The sequence below is a fragment of the Lolium perenne genome, unplaced genomic scaffold (assembly GCF_019359855.2).
Source record: "Lolium perenne isolate Kyuss_39 unplaced genomic scaffold, Kyuss_2.0 unplaced10, whole genome shotgun sequence".
Taxonomy (NCBI): Eukaryota; Viridiplantae; Streptophyta; class Magnoliopsida; order Poales; family Poaceae; genus Lolium; species Lolium perenne.
The window spans coordinates 323836-338378 of NW_027248968.1; the positions used below are offsets into that span (position 1 = coordinate 323836).

General features: G+C 45.4%; 1 protein-coding gene across 4 annotated transcripts in view; it reads left to right on the top strand.

Moving 5' to 3' along the window:
• The window catches only part of LOC139829867 (uncharacterized), an 81259-nt gene extending 76412 nt beyond the window's left edge, over window positions 1–4847 (top strand). The window contains exons 1-5 of one of the 4 annotated variants that reach the window (XR_007863623.2): window positions 925–1509; window positions 2675–2956; window positions 3056–3138; window positions 3245–3304; window positions 4499–4833. Coding sequence is in view for 3 of the 4 variants with exons in the window: in XM_071824751.1 (XP_071680852.1) it covers window positions 1479–1509; window positions 3056–3138; window positions 3245–3304; window positions 4499–4642 (318 nt within the window). In the remaining variant the exon portion in view is untranslated. Of the gene's footprint in view, window positions 1–924; window positions 1510–2674; window positions 2957–3055; window positions 3139–3244; window positions 3305–4498 lie in introns of those variants that run through there. The other 3 variants (XM_071824751.1, XM_071824752.1, XM_051349961.2) reach the window with 3 other exon arrangements.
• Window positions 4848–14543: the final 9696 nt, after the last annotated feature.

Here is a 14543-nt window from a genome sequence, read left to right on the forward strand (position 1 = left end):
TAGGTGGAGGGCAGCCATGGGCCATCAACAAACAAAGGTTCAGCAAAACATGATTGGTGTTCATGGTTTGATTTGGAAACTCTGAGGTTCGTAACGATTATTAGGTTTCCTCCTCTCGCCCCCGCGTGGCGACAGGGGGAAACCCTAGATAGCCGCCGCCATGGGGCGCGGTTGGGCTCTGCCTGGTCGTTGTCGGCGGCGGCGGGGCTTGCTCGTCCCCTAGCGGGGTGGATCGGTGCGGGAAGGATCCTCGCTAGTTGGGTGTGGTGCGCTCGCCGGGCACCACGGCGTGCTGGCTGCTCGATGCGCGGCGGTGTGAGCGGCGCGCTCGACGTCGTGAGCGGCAGCGCGCCTAGGGCATCGACAGCGCGTTGGACGGCAACCTGGGCGCCGGTCTGGGCGGCGTCCTGGCAATGGTGGTGGTGGTGGCCGCTGGTGACGGGCCATGCGAGCGGTGGAGGTGCGAGGTGGGACGGACCAGATGCGTGTCTCCTTTCCCTCTCTGTGATCTTTGTTATCGCCGGTGGAGGGTTGGCCGGTTGCAAGGCATCTCGCCGCGTTGCCTCGACTGGCATGGGATGGTCGGCGGTGTTGCCTTGGTTGTCGGCGGCTAAAACATTTTGGCAAGTTATTAATTTAGCCACACCCCAAATTAATTAATTACCCGGATTACTTGCTATAAACTCGGAAGTTGATTGGGTAAAAACAAATAGTACTACCCCATTCCATCAATACATTTTGTGTTCGTAAATAATTTCCAGGATGGCTCTCCCCTATAAACTAGGAAGTTGATTGGGCGTGGGAAAAAAATCACCCCTAAATCACGACACATTAATTCTATATACTCCCAGATTTTGTAGCTCAATTAAGTTTCGTCCTTGATCCGTGGGATTAGCCCTTGGACATGAACAAAGTTGAGCAAAACTCGAGCCACCCACCGGCGCCTCCTCCCTCCCACCGAACCCATTTCCTCCACATCCGCCGCCGGCAACTCCTCGCCCCGCCGACCACCTCCCCGGAACCCCCTCTCTCTATCCCACCGATTGTAGCCACCCAAATCGCCCCCCCCACTGGAGAAAGCTTTGGCCTTTTTCCTCCATGCCGGGCGGCGGCGCGGCAGAGGATGTTGGTGAGGCGGAGGCAAGATTGGGCGTCACCGGCGGGAGGTCCACGACGGCGGTGGCACCCCTGCAGCGGGTGGTGGTGGTGACCAGGCCGGCTCCGCGCGGGGCACCCCTTCACCGACGCCTCGGATGGCAGCAGCCACGGCGGGATAAGATGTGCCTCCTCGCACAACGGGAGCAACCAGTAGGATCAGGCCTAGATGGAGGGGAGATGTCCTCGCATCGACTCCCAGCGACCCTGGCCTTCACCGACGCCTCCGATGGCAGCAGCCACGGCGGGATGCTCGTGGTGGGGGACGGAGAGGTGGTTGCCCGGGATAAGATGTGCCTGCCTCCTCGCACAACGGAAGGGACATGTCCTTGACTCCGACATTGGCATCTCAAGGTCGAAATTTTGCTCTGTCTGCCTATGATTTATTTGGGTGCTGAATATTGCTACTAGTCATGTTTTCTGTAGCGAATTTGATGCATAAGGGTTCCTAGTATCTCAAGTTGGACATCTGCTGTGTTTGATTTATGTGCATGATTTGTTCATTTTACTCCCATATTTTCTCACGCACATTGTGAGCCTGGTGTAGATGATTCCATTGGTTCATGCTCTTTGATGCTCTGTATTGTACGTTTCTCTACCATGTGTGCTCCTGCTCTAGCTCTAGCCTCCTCCCTGTTCCGACCAAGATCTGAGAGGCGTGTTAACACCTCTGACCCGACAAAGCTGATGATCCAAACATGCTGCTACTGCTCCTTGCCTTCACCCACAGCCCTTGTTCTGCCAAAGGGAGGAGAGCTAGTAAATCCCTCATTCATATCTATGTTTGTTTTGTGTGTTGAGCACTTGAGGTAGTAAGAGCTTGCACTTTTTTTTAATCCAATGCAGAATAATAATTTGAGCATATCGGATGCTTCATGAATTGCTTCATGCATGGGTTGGTTCAGTTAGGTTTGAGTGTATGCCTCCTAATTTTGTTTGCTGTACATGTTTTTTACAATCTAAAATCAGAGCAAAAAAGCTGAGCTTTGGAAATTATGACATTGCTACTCAAATTGGTAAAGAGAAAGAAAGAAATCGTTATAACAAGACCTGTATAGAAAATTAGGCATAACAGCGACGCTCATTGAATCTGTGCTGTCACTTCATTGAAGAAAATAAAGTTGGATCTCTATCAACTGATGCTATCTTTCAGTGTTTTTTCTCTCTTTCTTTTACAATTAGGGATGAGGTTGGTGGTGCATACAAATGTATAGCTGTGTATATCTGGGTAAATATACACATTATAGTTCTGTGCAATCTGTAATGGTGCCTGATGTTCTTCTTGTAGGCAGTAGTACTTTGCATGAGCGCCTCATTTTTTGCCCCTTTTTTGTACGAGTTGAAGGGTATTGAAGCTTCCATTTTGGTATTGAGTACAAAAGAGAGATAATCTAGTGCATGCCAATTTGGTACAAAGGAGACATACATGCTATCTTTCAGAGTTTCCATTTTGCTATTTTGTTTTGACTGTTTGCTGTTTGCTATGCATAGACAGTACTAAAAACTTGTTCATTTTCAGGTTAAAAGCTCATCGGAGGAGGAGGAACTGAAGAGAGCGACATTGGGAGGCGGCCTCATAGGGAAAGCGTGAGGAGGAGGAACACCATTGCAGCCTAACGATCATGACGACGGCGACAAGAAGAATGTGTTGTATGGTGATCAGCTGACAAAGCAAGCCTCAAATCGCAAGATTTTGCATCCCAGTGAATACAGAGTACGGAAGCTGATGTTAGTAATGTGGTATCCCAGTGAATACAGAGCAAGGGAAAAGCTCAAGAGAACAATTCATAGGCCATTTAGAGTGAGGACCAATGCCATTTTTATGATTGCATCCCATATTGCACGTTTTTGTGAAAGATTTTGCACTCAGTTGCTGACTCACTCTTTGTGCACCATGTAGGAAATACAAGTGCTGAAAGAAAACAAGACTGTGGCCAAGAAGAACAGCATGCAGTACTGAAGGATGAAAATAGAAGAGTGATGGTAAGTTGAATGACTCAAGAGTGCATGACAACAGCTTCCAGATTTGTTAATCTTTGACAATTGATGGTTACTCGTTGTTCTTTTTGAATGCACTATTATGATGCAGCAAACTGGAAGATGTCCTGATGGAAGGGGACGAGATAAACTAACTTGTGGAGATAAACAGGTGATCATTTCTCTATCCAAATCAATAAGTGAAATAATGTTTAGTAGTTGTTACGTTTTCCATTTGGAGGTTAATCTGTGTTGGTCTGTTACCAAATCAAAGCTTGTATGTTTGTTAAATGTGGTCCGTTGCTAAAGTAGTAGGGGCTGAACGCAGTACATAATAGAAGCTCCAAAATTTTAAGTAATAACAAGGCTTATCTTTTTGGACTAGAGATGTTTGTTTCTTTCCTCGGCAAAGCAACTTATGCAATTATCTGAGTGAATTCAAGTACAGTACTACTTTGGTGCAGAGATATGGCTTTTTTCAGTTATCGAAATGTTCATTTCCATTGGATGATTGTTTGATCCTTTTCATATCAGTGCTTGGTTTGGTTATCTCCCCTGAGTACTACTGGCTCTTTGGTGCTAGTTTGTATCGGGCATACCTGTGACAGCGAGTGTGCCATGGCACCTAGGTAACACAGTTTCTGTGCATGATTTGTTACTTGACAACCTGTATGCTCCAAAGGAAGAACATGTATATATATATTTTTTGCTTTAGTCCTGTATTGGGAGTATTTTCTGGAGCTTAATTTTCTTGCTGCTGCTTTTGTGGTGTACATGGAAATTTTATTCCTAAATGTGCGCATCCATACTGAGTTGCTTCTCTGATGAAGTGGTCTTGTGATCCCTACACTTGTGGGTTTTGGTGATCCCTATACTCTTGTATTTATTAAACTAGTTGTTTGGTCGAGTTGATGAATGTAAAGCTTAAACCTGGCTTGCGTCGAATGTGAGCTGAATTAACCTGGAGCTTTTTGGAGCTGATCTGGACTAGTGGTTCAACAAAGTAGATAGATATTTTGTGAGTTATAAAGCCTGAATGCATACAGTATTTGTCTCGGTTTTGTCAGTTACAATTTGTAGAAGAATGTATTGCTGGCAATCTGTTTCACCATGTACTGTCCTTGTTGCGAAAGGGCATAATTGGTTCATTTGCCGTTTATTATGATTGGCCTTATTGCCTTTTGTTACTTTTTTGCCCTCTGCACCATTAGAAGATGTAGTGCAAAATGTACAGATTACCTCTTTTAGCATCATTTTTTTGAAGCAGTAGCTGGGTTGGGCAGTTGAGATGGTGAAATGATGGTTAGTAACTGTAACCTTTCCCGGTTGGAGGTTAATCTTTGTTGGCCGTGTTGTGGTCTTGCAGGTTCCAGTTGGCAACGGAGGAGGCTGGAGAAGCATGAGGTTGCTGTGGTGGTGGTGGAGGTCTCTAGTTGGTGTAGATTACATGTTTAAGGTGAGCTTGTCTGGACGCGGCGGTGGTGTTTTTATACTATGTTTGGAATGTTAAACCTGGAGGTCGAGTTGTTTGTATTATTTCCGAGCCCTGCCGCCAAGTCGAGTTGTTTGTATTCTTTCCGTGCGAGTAAAGGAATCGGAATGGAGAGATGTGCTGCTGGCCCTGTGGTATAGAAGAAGTGTAGGTACAGTAGTACTAGGTAAATTTATCTGGGATGCAGGCTTTTTTTATTTTTGCGGGTACAGGCTTTTGTTTTTCGTCTGAATTGGTAAGTAAGGATCTATGCTGACCAAACATGAAAATATAGAATATAATCAAGTAAACATGAGTCAAATAGTTAATGCGGAAAACCCAAAGCAGGAACAAAAATCACAGGTGCATGACCATGACATTTCCACTTGGCGCTTCCGCTACTTCGTCGGAGAGATCCATGGAAACAAAAAAAAAGAAAAGCGGACGGCATTGTTCGCGATGTTGGCTGTGAGTGGTTAAACAAACTTTTACATTCAGTTCTAGTTAATTCACTTTTGGCCCGGATAACCTGCGGCCGCCCTGGTGGAGCGGATGATCGGCAGCATCGGAAAAGATTGGAGCTGAGCGAGAGCAAGAAGAAGACGAGACGGCGTGGGAGCTGCGGAGGCCTCCGGCGAGCTACTGCGGGTGAGACGAGGATCTGATCGCGGAGGAGCTGCTGTGCGTGAGATGAGGATCTGATCCCTGTGATGGCTCGCGGGCGGTAGTATGGGAATCGTGGTGGACGGCGGAGATGGTGGCCGGAATTTTAAATGTTGATGAAACTAGCGTAGCTAAATTTTAAATGTTTTATCCTCAAATCCCGGCTGCCGCCGGTTAGTCGGCCAGAATTCATTCGCAGCAATGGAACGTAGAGTAGAAAAAGAAAGGTCCATGTCAAGGGGAGCTAGGCACGCGCGGGTCGGTGCCAGAGGGTCAACGCACATGGACGGGACGGGACGGGACGGGAGCAGGGAATCGACGCGTCGCACTCGCACATGGATTGAGTTGACCAGGCTGTTTCTCTTGAGGGGCTGCTGCTTCTCCGGGGTTCCGCGTGAATGAAAAAAGAAAAAAAAAAAACACCAACACCTTCGGTACTCCCCTTCCCTGCTCCCGTTATCCGCTTCTCACATCGATCCGGTCTCCTTCTTGGCGCTGGGCTGGGCTGGGCTGACCCGCCGACTTGGGAGGGAACCCAGATGTTCAGTCTCTGTTGCACACGGGACGGGGGTGGATCAGCTCCCTCTTTACAGGCCTGCACAAACCATGAACGAGAAGCTAGCTAGTCATCAGGACAAATAAAATCGAGGAGCCCCGGAGCTGGCAGTGTACGTCGTTGCACGTACAGCTAGATCAAAAGAACAAACCGCGAAAGAATGGGATTAGAAACCAACACTATGCGCACAAGAGAACGTGGCTATATATATCACCCACATATGTGAGAAGATGCGAGTGATAACAGGGCCGGACGCGAGGAAATCACCTTGTGGTCACGACCGCCAGACGCGAGCACGGTGCACCTCCGGATCTGAGTTCCACAGCGCTGGTGTCATCGACGACACGGCCGGCGGCAGGCTTGAACCTAGCTTGGAGTCGACGGCGAAAACCCAGACTAGGCCACCTGATATGGACGCTACCGGTGCCGGGGAAGATGCCGCGTGGCTGGCTGGTATCGCTGTCACCGGCGCCGGGCAAGAAAGCCGCGAATGCACTGGATCTCGTGGTCACCGGTGATGGCGACGACCGTCGTGGAGTCGGGAAAGAAGGCTGGCCGCGAATCATGGCTGCTCCCGGTTTGCCTCAACGCTCCAAGAGGGAACGAGAGAGACTATGAGATTGGAGTGATAGCGCGCGGGTATACATTTTTAAAACTATTCCTCAACTGAACAACATTGTACTCCATTTGGAGTGACATCGCGAGAGAATACTGCATTTGTCAACTTCTCACGTCCATCTCTTGGCATATTTGTACTCCTGCGATGATTAGATACGACATTTCTTAAGAGCAATTTATATTCTCTACAATTCCCTTGCACGCTATTATTTATTGATAAACTTACGAGTCAACTTGGCAGTACTACTAATTTTGTTTGTTCATACAACGTCCTTAGCCTTTCACTACTATTAAGTAATCAATCATCTAGTACCAATTTTCGAAGTTTTCGCCAAGAACCTTCAGCACATGTTGTTCCGTAAACTCCACATGATGCTCATTTCTTTTTGACTCTTACCATATGCATCAAGTTGACAATCTTAATTAATCGCGTATGTTAATATGGAGCTTAGCCACCATTCGTCACAAGGGAACCAATCATCTATCCTTTTTTTTTTTTTTGCATTATTCATTGACTGACTAGACCTAGTTTGTCTGCCCAGGAACACGAACCCAAGAAGTCAAGCTATTTGGGCTGGGATGGGAAAACCAACGTGTGGTTGGATGGTTAGGAGAGCAATGATACCCTCAATCCACCAAAGTTTAAACCTCAGGTTTGACACTTTGGTGTCTCATTAAAAGGCAGAATATTCTTCAGTGGAAGGCGACATTTCCGTCGACAGCGAGATGCCATCTTAAAACCTATTGCCATCATATTCAGTGACAAATATCCTCATTACAAATGTTTGGTCTGTCATGTATTAAGGTAAGTAGGTGACATATTGGTTTTTTTTGTCACGTATATCATGCATGCATGACGGTATCAACTCGCGTCATGGTTAACCGTCACGGATAATCCTGTTGACGAAATTGAATTCGTGGTACATGAGTCCGTCATTAATGGTGGGACCCGATTGTCAATGTTAATGTACAAAAGCATAAACTAGTTTAAGAAATAGGCAAAAAAGAGGCCCATCAGAGTTTCGAACTAGGGTTGTTTGAAGTGGCTACCGTTATGCTACCATCCGTTTGCGTTGATATTTTCTTACATGATAACTTTTATCTATTTATTTATGGTAATATCAGGCAATGATATAATAAATGTTAAGCGAAAACCCCTTTTAGAGCCTAGCTACACATAGGACTTTATCCAGGACGTCCATGTGCAAGAAGATTGGTCAAACTAGTGTATTCAAGTCACGTATTTCACATGAAGGAGATCATTCTGTCTCTAGTAAATCCAACCGTGGCACATGACAGACTCACTGTGATCATGCATCAATGCATCCAACAGGACACTGTGCCTCTACCCATATTTAAATTTCAGAGTTTAGACCGCACCTACAATACACCATGCACATAATAATATAAACAATGCTCAAATTAGCACTAGTTCTTATGGTTCATGATTTTTACAAGGACCAATACTGATTTGATTCCATAAGTAATAAACATTGACTAAAGTTAGCACAATAATTCCAGATTTTGATTATTAACATGTATAGATGGTGAAAAAATGATTTTGATGTTCATAGACTTAACTTAGCACACAATTCCTGATTTTGATCTCAGTACACATCATTGGCACAAACTGTAAACTAGATACAAGGTCTTAAAAAATGATCACATGTTGACAATAGAAAATAAGCATATGATCATTTTCATTAGCCATGTTAATACATGAGTTTGTTCTTCATCAAAAAAGATGGACACATTCACGCGAAAATTAGATACATCACAAGTTGCAGATGTCAAAATCAAAGAAAATGAATCGGACAATGTTGGACAACACGGAGCCACATGAGCCCAGGCACAGCCATCCTCCGTGCATCGCAGGAAATGGCGTCGCCGGCCACCAACAAATGGGTGCATGAATGGTCAGCAGCTGACTGTAGGATAATCACGGTGCATTTCTCCTCTAACGATGTCGATGACAAAGTCAGATACGGTGATGACATCGACCGGAGCGGCTTCGACAACATGCAATAGATCTGGGTTTACGTTTGAATAAATTCCATTGAAATTTGTAATATATCATAAAATTTAATGAAACTCATTAAAAAAATAAACCATGTTATGCTTTTAAGGAGCTTTAAGAAAAATTCATGATAATAAAAAATAAATATATATGATAGTGGTAATTAATATTATCTATTAATTAAAAGGAGTGAAAAAATCATTTCCATACACTTCCCTTTTCCTAGTATAGTACCTCATTTACATAATTAAAATGCTTTCCATGGTATACTTATCCTTGATATATGAGGAGGAGCGTATTCTGAGTCTAATTTAGGTACATGTTAAACACGCCCTTAAGAATAAATATAACTTTTTTCCATGCATTCCTCTATAAATAAAATATATACCACCTATCTTAAGCATCTAAAACGACACAATTGCAGGGGCCGGAGAGCTGCATCCTACACTTACTGGATCCGAGGAATCCTGATTTCCCCGGAGATGATAGAAGGTAATAAGGGGGAGTGTGTGTGTCTGCTTTAACGAGCGAACAAGTGTCCGTGTCGACGCGAGGGGTATTTTCTAAAAAGATTTATAACATGACATAAGTTGTACTAGAAAGCTTAACCATCCTCTATTTCGCCAGGGAGGGACTATGTATCTATGGTGCGCTTTTAAGGAGCTTTAATTTTTTTTAATGAAAATAAAAAGTAAACATATGCTAACAGTAATTAATATTATCTATCTATTAAAAGAAGGTGAAACAAATCCTTTTCAAACACTTCTCTCTTACTAGTAGTTCCCCCTCCCTCTCGAAAAGGATGTCACAAATTTATTTAGATTTGGATGCATCTATACACTATATCGTGCATAGATACGTCCAAATCTAAATACATCTGCGATATCCTTTTTTGGGATGGATGAGATTTAGATGATTAAAATGCTTCCATGGTAAAAGTTTATCCTTGATATAATACAACCCAAAAAAGTATTGTGACTGTTAATTTGGTAAGTGTCAAACACGCCCTTATGAATGCAATTTTTTTTGCATCATGTTCTCCTATAAAATGTACCACCTAGCCTAAGCATTCAACTCCCATCGATCACTTATACCATTGAGAATTCACTTGGTGCTCCACCAAATAACGAGATGGGCAAGAAAGTTTTCTTCCTCTTGGTCATCCTTCTCATCGCCTCCGGTAAGCATTGAGATTTTGTTCAAAGTTTCTTTGAAGATTTTGATATTGCCAAATGGATTTAGTTCAAATGTTATTTGGTGCATACATACAGTCGAGACAACGAATATGATGGTAAGGGGCGTGGTGCTGTGTGACGTGCCAGAGCTGAATTGCATGTTCAAGTGCTATAAAGGGTCTGGCAAGTGCCTGCGGTGTTGCCAGGACCTCGGCCTCATCCATGGTTATTGCAGCCTCTTCCGTTGGGACCTCTGCTACTGCTGCAAAAACTACACGGACATCGCAGGTTCCACCCACCACCGACAGCAGCTGCGCATGTACGCCCGACACCTACTCCTCACTTTCTTTATGCCTGATCATGTTCAGTTCGCATCTTCTACAAATTTACATGTTATACAGAATACTTGTTGAGTTCGATTACGAGAATAACGAAATTGAAACCCGAAAACATCAAATGTAGCCTGATTTTGTTTTTTCCTTTTTCAAACTTCAAAATTTCTAATTTTAAAGTTTCAAAAAAATTCGAAAAAATATGTAGACATAGAGAATGTTGAAACCTATCGGCGTGTAAATTTTTAGATTGAAATACATCATATATTGTCCTTAGTAAAAATAACAAAGTCTTACAAAATGACGAAATCTAGATTTTAGTGTACTGTTCACCAATGCTGAAATCAAGATTTGTTATTTTTTCTGAGACCAAAATACAACATATTTCAATATGATAATTTACACACCAATCGATTTTAACATTCTCTGCGTCAACATATTTTTTTCAAAAAATATTAACATGTTTAAAATGAAATTTTCGTAGGTTCAAAAAGTGGCCTACATGTAGCTCGAGCTACAAAATTCCATTCTCAATTGAAAGAAGTTACCCAGAAATTCAAGCTAGACCTCTTTGTAGTGCCACAAAATATCCCTAAAAGTAAAGAAAATTACAAATTGGTACTTGGACCACCTAGCGAGGAGTACATACACTAGCACAACCCAAGGCGCGCCACTTGTCCTCGCCCTCCATCGCCAGAGCCGAGCAAAGCTTGTCGTAGTAGAGCTTGTTGTGGTAGACAGACGAGATGTCGTCGTGCTAAGGTCCCAAAGAACTAGCACACCAGAGCAGCAACCATTACCAATGATGACAACCGTAGATGGAGAGACTGACATGAAACCACACTAGTAAACACGAAAACCGACCGGATCCCAGGAGATCCGATGGGCACACAACACCACACGCCCTCGTCGGCGCTAGATGCACCACCGGAGCGAGGATAGGACGGAGAGGAGCTTATTCTGACTTTAAGATGTAGCCGCCGCCTCACCATCCCGAAAAAAATAATGAAAAGCAAACTAAATAAAGAATGAAAACTCCCCGCCAGGCGAGGGACCGTGGTCCGCCACACCTCCAAGGCCTCAAGGCCATGGAGGCGCAGCGGACCGGGATGACGGAACCATAGATGGGTTTTGTGGCTTCCGCCGCCTTCTGATTGCCTCTCCTTGGAGGTACCGGTTCAGTATTGTGCTCCCAATCGCTACATGTTTTATTTAAATTTGTTTACCATATAATTCGAGGACTAGTTGCTAGAAAATATATCTAAAATAACGTGGTGTGAGAGTACTATTGTTTTCTTTAGATCGCATGGACATTTAAAACTAAACTCTAGCATAATTATTTACCATTAAAGATGTTCTAATTGATAAACTTGGTAAGACTGATCATCCATGAGCTGGAAAAGTAGAACAACAAGATTTCCGTGTGAGCCTCCACCACATGTCATATAACCCCTCTACTCTTCCCAGTTGCGCAACGCTTTGGAATGTGTAATTGTTACGCTGGAAGTTTCCAACTAGATGCTAGACCATAGAATATTTGGCTAATGCCGAAAAGTTGTTGCATTCGATGCTAGGGCGGAAATACACCAGCTCACACTAGCATGCCCTCGTGCACCCTTGACGCCGGGGGCGATACGCCGCAACTCTCATCGAAGGAGGCTATCAGGAAGTGCGATACACATGACAATCCAGGAAGCACTCTTTGAGACTCGAAGCCTCGGTTCCTCGGGAGGAACCCCGTCGGAGGTTCCGGCAACTATGGGCCGCTCCAGATTGGCCTGACCCCCCTAGAGCCTCGTGGATTCACAGCTCGCCACCATGGGCAAACTAACGAAGAATGAGAAGCATAGGTACAAGGGTAAGGGATAGATGAACATGAAATAGTGTAATAATTGATAGATTTGATTGTTTTTATTCAGTCGGCCATCACCTCTCACGTATATATGAGGCGGCTAGTCTTCCCGTACAAATAAGGGTCTCCTTTGCACTTTCCATATAATAAAAAGACACTAGTTTCCGTTCAAAAATCCTAGATATCCCGCTTCTCGTCCTGGCTCTCGAAAAATACTTGTGCGAACAACTCTCGTGTTTATCACTTTACCATCAAATAACTGCATCTTGGATGGAGATGCTGCAAAAATAAAACTTGTGCGAACAACTCTGGTGTTTATCACTTTACCATCAAAGGTTGTATTGATAGGTCTTTAGGTAAATATTCAACTTCCAGTTGGATCCGTCAGACACGAGACTTGGTTACTCGGATTTGTCATGGCTCTATGGGCTAGACGGTTGGTCGGATCAAGGTGATTCTAGTATTAAAGTTGTACATATTGATGATACAAACAACTTTAGTATTGTTGTTATCACCAGAATTTGACCACGTCGGAGGTGGGCCACGATCAAGATAAGCTTGAAGGTTATATATGGAGAGAATACGAAGATCGGCCTTATATGCAAAGTTGGGCTAGATTGCCCATTTATCTGTAATTTATTAGATCGTATCTTAAGTTAGAAGTTAGAGTTTTACCCGTGCACGGTTAGGTGCACGTCCGAATTAGAAAGTCCCCTGGACTATAAATATGTATCTAGGGTTTATGGAATAAACAACAACACAACGTTCACCCCAAAACAAACCAATCTCGGCGCATCGCCAACTCCTTCGTCTCGAGGGTTTCAATCAGGTAAGCGACATGCTGCCTAGATCGCATCTTGCGATCTAGGCAGCACAAGCTCCACGTTGTTCATGCGTTGCCCGTACTGAAGCGTCTTTGATGGCGGGCAACGTAGTTATCATAGATGTGTTAGGGTTAGCTTAGTTCTCCGTATAACATGCTTACGTAGTGCAACCCTTGCATGTCTAGCCGCCCTCACACCTATCTCAGGTGTGGGGGCGGCACCCTGCTTGTTCTTTATTTAGTAGATCTGATCCGTTACGATTGCTCCTTGCTCTGCAAGGATTAGTTTAATATCTGCAATAGTTAGGCCTTACAAAGGGGGGGAGGATCCAGCGGCACGTAGGGTGGCGTTCGCAAGTCCTAAACAGGATGTTCCGAGGATCAACGCCATGTTGGTTTTTTGGCCTTGTTTAGGATCGGCTTACGAGCACCGTGCGTGGCCGCGAGGCCCAACCTGGAGTAGGATGATCCGATTATGCGGTGAAAACCCTAAATCGTCGTAGATCTCATTAGCTTTATTTTGATCAAGCAGGATCACCAAGTATTCGTGCACCCCGTACGAATCATGGGTGGATCGGCTCTTTGAGCCGATTCACAGGATAACCTGAGAGCCGATCGAGGCTCTTATTTAATGTTTACGTGTATGCCCTGCAGGAACTAAGCGAGGCATCCCCATCACCTTCCTGACCAGGTATAGGTTAGGTGGCACGCCCTTGCACTTCGCATCGCCGCGTGTGACCAGAAGAGCATTGCGGGCCGTCGCTCGGAGGGGTCTCAGCCAGCCGCAGCTCTAGGCTCTTCCCGGCTCTACACTGTGTTGACAGGCCGCTGCCCGCCGGTGGGTTTTGGCAGTCAACACATTCTGGCACGCCCGGTGGGACAATCGTCTACATCAACCACATCGCCATCTACATCTGAGATGGCGGCGGATGGCACGCCAGTCACCTACGAGGAACTGCCTGACGAGCTCAAGAAGCGATATGACGAAACCAAGGCCACCCTCGAAGCCGACCTCATCGGCTCATATCACAGAACTCGTTCACATGGCGTCAGGCGGAAGGGGTTCTCACCGGAAGGCGCACTCGATGAAGTGGATCTATCTGTCCCGTCAGAGGAACGTACCAGGGCCGTGCGCCAGGAGATTGGTGGCATGGTGGCTCACTCGTTGCGTCTCCATTCTGAGAGCCTGGTGAATACTTTGGAGCACGTCGCCGTTCGGATGGTCAAGGAGGTCATGAAGAATCAGCACTCTCTATTAGAGCCAGCTCTCAGGACCTACCGAGGAAAAGTGCCACTCCAGCCCCGTCTGCCGTTGTCGTGCACATCGGTGGCACCGGGAGTGCCTCATTCACCGTCGCGCACCGTTGGCAGGACTAACGGTACTTACCCTGGGAGGTGCCAACCAGGACACTCGTTCAACGTCAACATGATAGAACTGGGACACCCCCTTGATGGAGATAAAGGCGAGGGCAGCTGCTCTCGTGGCAAAGATAAGGAAGAGGCTGCTCCATGCGATCGGCCCCAACACCGCCAAAACATCTTGGTGATGATCAAGGTAGAAGCCGATGCTAGCGATCGGCCCGTAGTATCCGTATCACATGCTCTCCCGGTATGTGCCGTCGACCTCACAGGTGACGGAAAGCTAGGGTACGGGTTTACATCAGCTGATGAGCTAGAAGAAGTCGACATCGGTCCTGGGGATAAGCCTCGACCTACTTTTATCAGCAAGAAGTTAGATCCACAGCTCAGGGGACAGATGATAGCCCTGTTGAAGGAATACCCAGATTGCTTTGCATGGGATTACACGGAGATGCCTGGGTTGGACAGGAGCATCATTGAGCATCAGCTCCCCCTTAAGAAAGGATTTCGGCCGTTCCAACAACGAGCACGTCAGATGAAGGCCG